General features: G+C 38.9%; 2 protein-coding genes across 3 annotated transcripts in view; both read right to left on the bottom strand.

Moving 5' to 3' along the window:
* LOC132771266 (uncharacterized) overlaps positions 1–12437 on the bottom strand; it is a 54885-nt gene that overhangs the window by 33101 nt on the left and 9347 nt on the right. The gene's annotated exons all lie outside the window — the stretch shown is intronic.
* Positions 3349–9195, bottom strand: LOC137094747 (pulmonary surfactant-associated protein D-like). 2 transcript variants are annotated; one of them, XM_067466979.1, is made up of 4 exons: positions 8992–9195; positions 7749–7912; positions 5298–5381; positions 3349–3733 (listed from the first exon to the last, which is right to left on the bottom strand). In XM_067466979.1, exons 2-4 carry the CDS (start codon positions 7891–7893, stop codon positions 3354–3356), a joined length of 609 nt encoding a protein of 202 aa, XP_067323080.1. In that variant the 5' UTR covers positions 7894–7912; positions 8992–9195; the 3' UTR covers positions 3349–3353. The 2 variants fall into 2 exon arrangements, with proteins under 2 accessions (XP_067323080.1, XP_067323079.1); XM_067466978.1 differs by having other exon boundaries at positions 8996–9194.

The raw sequence follows: 12437 nt of genomic DNA, 5'->3' as shown, positions 1-12437 counted from the left end.
CCTGCATGGGAAGCTGGGGCTGACAGATAGTACCTCACCCCATCTCGCAGATTTGAACCGCCGATCTTCAGGTCTTCAGGTCAGCAGTTCAGCCAGCACAAGGGTTTAACTCATTGCACCACTGTGGCTCCCATGTCATCAAGGTAATGTAAAATTAGGTTTAGAGTTTCCTAATTTTCAAACAATTATGTTGGGGAGGGGAAGAGTCTCAAAACATTACTTTGAAAAAGGGGGCCATCTAGTTATGAATTTATAGCAGGTTGGGAATAATGCAGCTTTCCAGATATTGGTATTTGTCATCATTTGACTAAGCTGACGCAGGCTTCTGGGACTTGAAGTCCATGAACATTTGGAAGTCTGCATTATTCCCAGTGCGTGTCTCTTTCTATGGTTAAACATAAGTGCCACTGATAGACTCACATATTGGAAACATCTTGCAAGAAGGAAGGTGAAGATTTAAATAACAAGAGGTCTCAAAGGAATTCAAATATGAACACCTGCTGAGTAAAGTTCCGGGTGTATCTTTGGCTAGAGGTAATAGTATAACAATAAACAATAGGAGATGGATAAGTACTTTGCTCAAACAGGAACCATTCTGCATGATGTGGGGAAATCATCAGATGTGTATTTGATCCAGATATAAAATATTGAACAAAATGTTCCAAAAGGTGACTGGTTGTAATCTAAACTTTCTGAATGAGTTGGGGAAATGAAATATTCATTCTTAGTAGCTTAACACTCAGGAAGGAAAAACATGTTATCTCTTTCCACTTGGCAACATATAAAAAGATGTGGAAAACCATAACAATGTGTTGTCTGAACCTTTAGTTTTGCTCTAGTGCTTCTTAATCTGGAGTGTGAAGTCTTTGTTTTTGTATAGTGGGCACTTGAAGAATATCCAGTGATGATTGTGATAAGTTATGAAATGTCATCCTTCATTTGTTTCCCCAATACCAAGCAGATCTTATCGTAAGATGAATGAGCCTTGCTATCATGAGCCTTCTTCAGGATGGACTTATCTTAAGATGGATGGAAGTTCTTGCTATCAGCAGACATTCTGGTGCTATGAGTTACAGGATAGTACACTAATAAGCAGTAGACATGGTTAGGTTCAGTCGGAATGTTCTTAATTCGGAATAAATTCAAAAAGATTTGCTTTTTGAAGCGATTTCGAACTTTTTAAGGAAACCGGAAGTCCCTTTGCCCTTCTGAAGCTTTTTCCGCCATTTCTTTAATGAAGCGGTAAGTGAGTCGGAAAATGATTCAGTGTTTTAAAACCCAGTGGGTGCCTTTGCTCTCCCCTTTCTCCCTTGGAGCCTGCATAGCATTTTAAAATCCAATGGGTGCCTTTGCTCCCCTCATTTCCCCTTTGGAGCCTACATAGGATTTTTAAACCCAGTAGGTGCCTTTGCTCCCTTTATTCCCCCCCCCCTTTTTCTGGTGTAAAACAACTATTTTCAAAGTAAAGACCACCCAATGAAACAGGAAATAACACTTTCAAACCATTAAGGAAGGATTCGGAAGTCTTGGAAGTTTCAAAAGGTTTTGAACTTTTTTTCCTGTGAAAATTGGAATTGACTTTAGAATCGAATCCGAAATGAGTTTGGAACCTATTTTTTTTTATCAAACAAGCCTAATAAGCAGCTCTTTAGATAAAGGTGCTTAATGGAAAATTAAAGGTGTTGAAGTTAAAATATGCTATTGAATATGGAATTTTGTGATGCATATTGAGATGCTTGTATGATGCATGCAAATTATTTTAAAGAGTATATAAACTAAGGCAATTCTTTTGTTCAGCACTCTGTTTTTTGGAATGCCAGCAGGGTCCATATCCAGTTGGCACCAACAGAGAATAAACCGTGCTTTTACATACCTCAGGTACTCTCTTTGGTCTCTTTTCCTCAAACCTTCTCCCTGCTATTTCACTTCTTCCTATATTCCGTGTTGCACCAGTCTGTGCCATTACATGGGACCTACCTGTTCCCCTTGCTTGACCTGATGTCAGCTGGGATATTGAGGAGCATTGGGAAAGGAGGGAACATTTACTCTTTTCCCTACTCTTCTCTCCATCAGTGTCTCCTTACTCTGGCTGATGACAGGGCAAGCAAAGAGAAAAAGGTAAGTCCTAGGTCACAGTCAGAGCCCACTGTGAAGTGGAGGGTTAGGGTGGCTGTTCTCTGGTGCCAAATCATTTTCAACACTGCTGGGTGATTGGAGCTCCCTCACACCTCTGCACCAACTGGGGGAGACCCTGTGGGGACACATATTTGGGCCAATCGAGCATTGCGAGTGTTGGAGCAGCCCAAATTAAGTGTCAGTGTCAATGTGTCATAGGTGATATCCACAAGTAGGCCTCATTGAAGAGAAAATGTGGTTATTTTCTTTTTTATTCATTAGTAGAATTGACATATGCAACAGAGGATGGGGTTCCCGTTTTTTTAATAAAAAAAAGAAAAAAGCAACAGTTATAGCAATTCCAATTTTACTTAATGGGTACAAAAGCTCTCTCCTCCCTTGCATCTGGCCATCCTTTTGTTTGTAAAGGTAAGATTATTTAAGTATAACGGTATCAAAAGAGAAATGTATTTGTCATAATTAATTCCTACAAGAGCTTCTTTCCAATTAAAATCATAATCCCTAAATCATATCAAAAGACATTGTCTGAAGATGATTACATAAGATAGCAATGCCGGTAGAGAAAGGCAGGATCACTAGGTTGTGGAGAGGCAATCAGATGATATCAATTGAAAATAGTGTACGCTGATTTAATGTCAACCAAAGATAGCTTCGTCAATAAAATATTCTTAAGCATAGATAATCTATATTTACAGCATTCATGTTCTAGCCAATTATTCAGAATGCAGCACTGATGTACATGAGTGTGTTACTGAAGATACTTGAATTTTGAAGATTCCAATTTTGCAGTTGCCATCAAAAGTGACCCTAGGGGACCTCATCACACTAGAGAATGAATCCACTTTAAATACGGTTTCTGCCTCCTGCAAAATTATGGGGTTTGAGGTTTAGGGAGAAGTCTTTAACAACCTCACTAAACTACAAATCCCAGAATTCTATAGGAGGCAGAAACCAGATTTAAAGTGGATTCATTCTCTAGTGTGAAGAAGGAGCCTGCGGTATTAAATTCTACTAATTGGTCCAACATATGTTGAATCATATGAGTTTTTCACAATCATGGTGACATTTTTAAATTTTGCTCTTTTTTGGATCTCAGTATGGAAGGGATCTTAGCCAGGATACTGAATTAAATATGTCCTGAAAACATAATTCCTTATTTAGTAGCTCCATGAACCCTGTCAGTTTAGATTTAGAAATACTCTTAAGGACAAGTCAGATTAAAATTCACACATTATTAGCCGATGCTTATCACAGGTATTATCATTCCACTTGGCATTCAAATACATCTCAATGCAGTCTTCATGTTCCCCGTTGGGTTCTCCTTTTGCCCAGTTTGAATATTCCATGGGATCACCATTTAGATGCTTAAAAATTCCTTCAGTCTCCTGGTCATTCATGCCAAGAAATGCATGTTTGTCAAACATTGTTGCAAGTTTTAATACGGCATTGTTTTCTTCTTCGTTCCTTGGAGAAGCAATTTGGCCACCAAATTGTTCACACATCTCTTTTGCAGTCTGAAAGTCAGCTTCGGCTCCATTTGTTGCAAATGTTTTGGCTCCAACATTTGTACTGTTTGGAAAGATATAGCCAAGAAAGGCTGGTAGAAAATGGAATCCAAGTTAGCACTTCAGACACCAGTTTGATTATAAATACCCAATATAGTGATTTGAATATGGTTCAATTTATTTGCTCACACATGTGATATTATCACATGAGCAGTGTGTATTATCAGGGAATACATTCTTGGAACTTTATTGCATGACTCATGTAAACTGGCATTAAAGCTGGACTGTCATTGATGATTGCCATCACAATATGATGTACACATCCCACTGATAATAATAATAATAATAATAATAATAATAATAATAATAATAATCATTTATTTGTACCCCGCTACCATCTCCCGAAGGACTCGGTGCGGCTTACAAGAGGCCGAGCCCAAATACAATAGTAAAAACAATAACAACAACAATAGCAAAATAACTAAAAAAACTAAGCAATAACATTAACAACACACAATGATGCAATTAAAATCAATGGCAGGGCCAAAAGTAATAATTAAAGTTTAAAAGTGCTGGGCGTGACCAGGTGAAGTGTTTGGAGGGGGATGGACATGCAGATATCCTAGATCTCTGATAAAGTGCTAGGAGTTTCCTTATTCTGGGAAGGCACACTGGAACAACTACGTTTTCAAGCTCCTCCTAAAGATTGCTAGTGACGGGGCCTGCCTGATGTCCTTAGGGAGAGAGTTCCAGAGTCGAGGGGCCACCACCGAGAAGGCCCTGTCCCTCGTCCCCACAAATCGCGCTTGCGATGCAGGTGGGATCGTGAGCAGGGCCTCTCCAGATGAACGAAGAGATTGTGTGGGTTTGTACACAGAGATGGGGTCATGCAGGTAGGCGGGTCCCAAACCGTTTAGGGCTTTGTAGGTAAGCACCTGCACCTTGAATTGGGGAAATGAATGGCAGCCAGTGGAGTTCCTTAAACAGGAGGATTAATCTTTCCCTGTAAGGAGCACCAGTTAAGAACCTGGCCGCCGCCCGTTGGACCAATTGAAATTTCTATGCCGTTTTCAAGGACAGCCCCACGTAGAGCGCATTACAGTAGTCCAATCTGGAAGTGACTAAGGCATGGACCACTAATCTGCCTCCTCCCCACGATTAACCCACCCTTATTATGGATAACTGAAAACCGTTAATGTAATCCTGTAATGTTCCAATCATTTATCTTGTGTAATGGGTCCATTCTGTTTCTATGGCAGTATGCCAGCAGTAACGTGACATCAGGGGATATGATTCTTTCTCTCTCACTATTCACAATTGTCTGTTTTTTGTTTATTTATTATAATTGATGTATATCTATTTACTTTTTAAATACTGTAAAATCATTAAAAAAATTAAAAAAATGCATAATTCAGTGGAATTGCAGAGTTAAAAGGGAATGCAGAAGTATGATAATGGGACTACAAATTGGTCAATCAGCAAAACTGCCTGAATGAAAGGAAGTGTGATCTTAAAGGTACTCATCCCGGTAAACGTATTCCCATATATCTGTATCAATGATAATACAGCTACCGTGTATTAGTGGCTTCATGTGATAAAGTCCTTGGAAACCTATGTAACTGTTATCAAAGGTACACAGACAGCTTCCTCTCTTACCTCTATGAGTTTTACGTGTAGACATTTGCAGAGCTTTCAGTTGTGCTTCTAAAACACTAACATGAGTCCTAAGAACTTCAAGTTCTGAAAGGTAAAAAAGCACAATTATTCTTGTTGGTATTAAAATCAGAGCTTGGAAAATCAGCAGTTTGGAGAAGTTAATTGGCAGAAACATTCCAAAAACCATTGTCCAAAGGATTGACTTTTCATAGTTTTAGTTCAAACACTAAAGATTTTAGAATGAAAGAAACGAGGATCAATTGCAAGCAAGACACTCCTTTTTTTTATCCATCCTGGATTTTGTCGTTTCTTGCAGTGAAACCAAAAACCGAGGTTGAAATCTTCTGCTCAGTCACAAGCACATACATTGTAGTTATTCATCCATGACTATTCCGTTTTGGCCCTAAGAACATGGGTGTCTACTAGAAGTGTACATTTTTGTTAGTTTTCATAAGTTCTATCAAATATATTAAATTCGTACTTACGAGGTGATATCTGACACATGTTTATGGCCCACACCAAAAACTTAAGGAACAAAATTTACCCAATACTTTTTATTCAAATTTTGTAAATCTCTGAAGCCTCCCAAAGTCAATTTTATTTTCAGCACAAGAAAGCAAAACAAAGATTAATGGTCTCTTGCCTTTAGGAGAGGGAAAGCAGGGAGCAGAGTTCGCCGGGAAAGAAAGCACAGAACTCTGGGAAATGTAGTTTGGGAATATGAGGAACCCTATAGCAGAGAATGCAAAAGGCCCTGCCCTAAACTACATTTCTCAGAACTCTGCACACATCAGAAAGCCACAATCAGGATAGGGGAGAGATTCGTCCCTTTGTAACAGCAGGAAGCCTCTGCAAAGAGGAGGATTGACTGATACTTTTAGTAAGTAAATTTCTGTGCTGGGCTGGGAAGAAATCCCTAAATGGATGGCCCTTGGGGTTCCCTTCCAATTCAGTAGGGGAGTTTAGAGGTTAGATGACCATATGTCAGGAGAGTTTTGATGGCGTCCTTCTGCTTTGAAGATGGCCCTTGGGGGTCCTCTCAAACTCTAGGATTCTATGAAAATGTAGAATTGGTTAATATTGGTTCCGGTTGGTTAACATGATAGACATTCAATGAGATAGCTGTTTATGGCTTTTTAAAAAAAGTTTCTGTCAAAACTTTAATACTGGCAAAATCCCTAAACTCAGTAGATATAAGAACATTTCTGAAAGTTGGGGGGAATGATCCCCTTTTATCTTGTGTCATTGGATAGAAAATTCAAGGAGATAGGTCCTATAGTTTTTTTAAAACAATGGTGTTTATGAAAACTTTAGAATTCCCCAAAAATCCATGGATAAGTGAAATGTTCTGAAACTTGATGAGATAACAGTGGTAAATGTGTCCTACCATTTTAGCAAGTTTCACCCCAATAGCTGTAAAAATGTGGGGAAAAGGAGCCTCTGAAGTTTCTCCAATTATAGTAATTATGCGCAATTACTATAACATAAAAGTAAGGCATTTTTGTTACTCTTGTTTTAGTAAGGGAATTTTCACTAACTATACTTAAGAAACACTTGAAAAATGAAACACTAGCACCCACTATTTTTGTAATGACTTTTGATTTTTTTAATTGAACGCACATGCCTAGTGGCCACCCATGTTCTCATAGCCTTTCACTGGACCAGTGCAGAGAGGAGCCTGGCGGTGATGCTTTCCCCCATATGATGGAAAAGTCAATGATGCAGGGTGCAGTATGGTGGTTTCCCCTGCTGTCCCATGGATTTTCCACACTGCCCTATGATTTCCCCCACTGTCGCCCATGTTAGGGACCTCAATGTGATGAGCCCCTTTAATAATGTGTGAAGGTGAAGTTTCAGGCTATGTGCAATGTGTGGTGTAACTGTTTTGCCACTGTCAGTCCCATTGAATTCTATAATGATACGTGCTGAGGATGGGAAGGGGTTCCTCATTTTTTTGTAAGGACAAAGAGCACTAATATTTTCATATAACTATGCACTGATCGACGGAACAAATGAACAACAACATGCACTGATCTTTGGTGTGTATTCTGATAGGAAAAGCTGCTTTTTGGTGGGGAAGCATGTTACTTTAATTAATTACATCATACCAACATTGTACATATACTCCATATTGGAAAAATTCTTACTTTTGATTGGGGTAGTTAACCTGGTAAAACTCCCATAAGCCCAATGTAGAATATTCAATGGGAAGGATATGATGGGAGCTGCAGTCCAAAAGCACCTTTAATGCCATCAGGTTATTTATCTTGATTATAGATTATGCTATCTTTCGTACAAATCTTGTCCTTAAGAAATGCAGGTTGTTCTAGTTCTAGGATCAGTTATGGAAGACCAGGGTGAACCAAGCTAATACAATACAATTCTCACCCTAGTACACAGAGAAGTATGAGCCAACTGACTCCTTGAAAAGTTTAGTATCTTGCTTTTTACCTTTGGGGTCTCTCTCCGGTGGATCACATATAACTAAGGTACAAGCATTTGGAAACCATCCTGGAAGAATGCGTTGTGCAGGTGAGCTTGTGGGTTTTTGTGCTGGTACAACTAGGACCAGTGAAGAAAGAATTAGAAGTATCATGATGGTTTAGATGTATGATCTGGATCAAAAGAAAGGAACATTAAAAAAAATCCATTAGATGAGCTCTCATACTGGAGATGGGTCTTGTAACTGATGTTGTCTGTAGAAAATAAAAACCCCACACAGTTAATTTCTACCCTAATTAACAAGTTGTAATTAGTGTCTCTCCTTAAAAGGTCTCTGAGGCCCTTAATACACTGCCATATAAAATCCAGATTATACAATTTGGACTGAATTATATGGCAGTGTAGACTCACATCATCCAGTTCAAGCAGATAAGGTGGGTGAATAACTCAGGACTATGTTCTTGTTTTATTGTATTTCAAAGTTAATTGTTTTTTTTTTAATCTACTGCTGTAAACCGGTCCGAGCCAAATTGGGAGTAGCGGTATACAAGTCAAATAAATAAATAAATAAATAAATAAATAATGTGGATTATCCACTGATAATCTGGATTATATGGCAGTGTATACATACACTTTCAGTATAAGTGAGTGAGTACTATTGTCAAAAGGTACATATGATGTATTTTCTAAGAACACTAAAGTTAATGCAGGAATATTGTCTCTATACCAGGACTAGCTTGCAATCTTGGGCCCTTACTACACTGCCATATAATACAGTTTCCAATCTCAGATTATTTGCTTTGAACTGGATTATATGGCAGTTTTGCCATATAATCCAGTTCTACTGGTAAATCAGTAGAATTGCATGAATGAAAGGAAAGGAAGTGTGATCTTAAAGGTACTCATATAATTAAGTTCAAAGCAGATAATCAGGGATCAGAAACTGGATTATATGGAAGTGTATATTCAGCCTTAGAAGGGAAGTGGAAATACTTAACAATGCACAGTAAGAGATATTTATGAGTGAGTCTACTGATTCATTATGCTGTGTACATGGTTGTACTGAAAGAGCGTATAGAAACAAGAAATACTCTCAGTCTCCTGTAATGTGGAGAATTATCTTCTACTTCCCTACATCCATTTACATCCAGTACATTAATCAATCAAAATAAGCCAACGTTGTTCTAGACAACTTGTTTATACTCAAAATAATAATTATTCCACATATATAATGTATATAAAACATGTCTACCTACTGAATTTCTTTCCAGGATCCAGTTGCCTTGTTACAGTTGGTCACTGTTTCCAATGTTCCACAGAAGTCTGAAGGAAAATAACTGGCAAATATATTCCACTTGCCATTTATAAGCTTTAGATTATGTAACCAGAACTGAAGTTTGTTTAAAGATAAATATTTTGGGCCACAATTCTCATGAGGAAATCTATTGCTTTCCAGTAAGACTTTTCAACAAGACTGTGGCATCCGGGTTACTGCCTTAAAATATGCGTGGCTGATGAGACAACCCTAAACACAAAGAAACAATTGTGTGGGTGGGAAGCTAAGAGCATTCAAGCTTTTCACTTCTCAATGAAAGAATATACCGTATGTTCCGGGATACTAGACGACTTTCTAAGCCAAGAAAATCATCTCAAAAATGTGTGGGGGGGGGGAGGGGATCGTCTTAAATCCAAGTATATCAGCATCACAGTCTGTCGGGTCGCCATTTGCCACTCCATCAATTGAATCTGCCGACAGTCCCCCCTAACCTTGCATCCCAGGCGGCACCTCACCCTTCACCAGGATGTTGTAGCCCTCATTGTTCCCTCGCCTCCCTCTCTCTCGGCATCCCCGAGAGGCGCAGCCTGAGAAACGCGAAGAGTGAGGCAAGCTCCTCATAAGGAAACCTGATAGGAAAACGGGCGACAAGGAGAGAGATAAGGAGATCTCCAGGAAGAAATAAAAGGAGGTAAAAGGAAGCCATGAAGAAGCGAGCCGAAGGAAGAGATGACCAAACAAGTAAAAGATAAATAAAAATGCCCCAAATCCTTAAAGCCCCCACAACATAAACTTTTAAAACTTTTAAAAAACTACAAGACAGGGCAGAAGCAAAGCAGAAGAAAGGCAAAGGACAGAACAGCACGCAAGGCAAAGGAGGGCAAGTGAGGAAATTGAAGTGAGGGTGGAAATAGGGCAAAATATAAAAGATTTTTTTAAAGGAGAAGACACTGACTCCTAGTAGCACTGGGTGACGGCGTGCCTTGGATGTGCTCCCAGAGGCATGCTGGGAGCAGTAGGATTCAGGGAACTACTGCTCCCAGCATACCTCTGGGAGCAAATCCAAGGCAAGCCATCGCCCAGCGCTGCTTGGAGTCGGCGTCTGGAGGCCCAAGGAAGTGTCTCCGGACGCTGACTCCAAGCAGCGCTGTGTGATGGGGTGCCTTGGATCTGGTGCCTATAGAATTCAGTAGGATTCAGGGAACTACTTCCTTTGGCCTAGGCAAGGAAGGTAAGCAGTGAGGGTGAGGAGGTCCTTGAACAGTGAGCAACAGGGGTCACGGGGGCATAGTCTTCAAAGAGGGGAGTAGTCTTAAATGCCGAGTATATCCCTAACTCTGTATTTTATCATCAAAAGTTTGGGGGTCATCTTATACCCCCCCCCCCGGTTGCCTTGTATTCTGGAATATACGGTACTTATTGACTTGTCACAGTACAGAGTCTGTATTTGAGCTTATTGTTGATTTAACATGCAATATTACTTAGGTCCATCAATAAAGAGATATCATTTTTAGTTTAAAAACTACCATGCTATTTTTTGCCCCTAAATAGCAAAATATTCTTTGGGGAAATAAATCCATAAGATACAAACAAACACACACAAAGCCAATGCCTAAATTTGTATTGTAGATATATTTTAATGTTGGAACAGTAGCAACCCATTCTATATTTCACAGTTCTACTTTAAGTACAGTTCTACTTTAAGAAGGAAGAGGGGTCGACCAAGCGCAAGATGGATGGATGGCATCCTTGAAGTGACCGGATTGACCTTGAAGGAGCTGGGGCTGGTGACGACCGGCAGGGAGCTTTGGCGTGGGCTTGTTCATGAGGTCCCGAAGAGTCGGAAGCAACTGAACAATTGAACAACAAACATTTATTGGAAGCAAGCCCTACTGAGTACAATGGACACCCTACCTTCCTAAACAGATGGCAACTACAGTCTTAAAGATGCATGTAACTAAATCATCTTAAGTTAAATGGGTAGTAGGTAATAATTGTAAGCCATGGGCCTTTTTTGTGATAATTTCTAGCACTAAAGCTTGACACTCCCTTCTCTCTGTGACATCATCAAAATATTTAAATAGGAAAAGAAAGTGATATCCAATATTTACAATATATTACTCACTTGTCTAACCGAAAAAGAACAGGTTTAAAATTGCATGATAAAATGGGCTCAAAACTTAAGAAGATCAATTCAAATGAAAGAATGGGAGCAAATGTGGAATAAAAAACTGAAATATACATATGCAATGGATTTAAAAGAAAATTGGTTAAAAATATTCCACACATGGTATACCACACCTAAACAATTAGCCAAAATGTATAAAACAGCTTCAGATAAGTGTTGGAAATGCCATGAGCAACTTGGATCCTTTTTCCATATGTGGTGGACATGTAAAGTAGCATCCAAGTTTTGGACAGAAATACACGAAGAAGTACAGAAGATTTTAAAAATAAAGTTCACAAAAAAAACCGGAGTACTATTTACTTGGGTTTACAGATTTAGACCTACAACTAAATGAACAAGAAGATAAGCTTTTTACATTTATCACAACTGCCGCCAGAATTGTCTTTGCAAGAGAATGGAAGCAAGAATTAAATCCACCTATAGAAGAGTGGATAGGAAAAATTATGGAAATTATGGACATGGAGGAATTGACTATTTTGTTGAAAAAAAATATGGATAATACGTTAAAAAGAACAAATTGGGACCCCCTCCACAGCTACCTGGAGAAATTGCGAAAATAGAAGACACGATAGACATTTACTTTTTTAGGGAATATTTTTTAATAATAAAAAGACATTAACCAAGAAGATGGAATGGAAGTCTATTTTCTTTTTTATCTTTTTTCTTTTTGTACCTTTTTGTGTTTTTTTTTTCATTTTTCACTCCCCGTCCCCTTATATACGTCTATCTTTTTCTCTCTTTCTATATTGTTATTGTTCCCACTCTTTTGTTGTATTATTAAACAAAATATTAAATAGCCAATACAAATAACATTTCTTAATCCTTCCTCCTGGTTAAATTTACCCAAAACATTAGCTTTTATTATCTTTATCGCTCTGTTTTTCTTTCCTTTACAGTTTTGCGGTTTCTTTGTCTTAAAAGAATCTGAAGCTTAGGAACCAGTTTTAATTCTTGTCAGGGCCCTTCCAGAGAGGCTCAAAAATGAGGGGCCGGTCGGGCTTTTAACTGAGGTGTCTATTCAACACCTCAGCTAAAAGCAAATTAATTTGGAACAAAGCAGGGTTCCCCCCTTTGTTGTCAATTAATTAGATATCCCATTAGATTCAGGCCTTGTGAAAGACATGGGTCAAATGGGTGTTGGACCTGTAGGGACTCACCCCCATTGTCATCTCACACCTTCTGGGCTCCTGGAGTCCAAAGTTGTGAGATGGAGCCCTCTCTCTCTCCCCAAGCA

The sequence above is a fragment of the Anolis sagrei genome, chromosome 3 (genome assembly GCF_037176765.1).
Source record: "Anolis sagrei isolate rAnoSag1 chromosome 3, rAnoSag1.mat, whole genome shotgun sequence".
Lineage (NCBI taxonomy): Eukaryota > Metazoa > Chordata > Lepidosauria > Squamata > Dactyloidae > Anolis > Anolis sagrei.
The sequence above is the reverse complement of the archived record's forward strand: the minus strand, read 5'-3'. Positions and strand labels throughout refer to the sequence as shown.

Coding starts and splice junctions, on each gene's coding strand:
- LOC137094747 (XM_067466979.1), bottom strand. CDS start 7,893: ATGATACTTCTAATTCTTTCTTCACTGGTCCTAGTTGTACCAGCACAA. Junction 5,382..7,748: donor ACCGGAGAGAGACCCCAAAG/GTAAAAAGCAAG, acceptor TTTACCTTTCAG/AACTTGAAGTTCTTAGGACT. Junction 3,734..5,297: donor TACACGTAAAACTCATAGAG/GTAAGAGAGGAA, acceptor ATTTTCTACCAG/CCTTTCTTGGCTATATCTTT.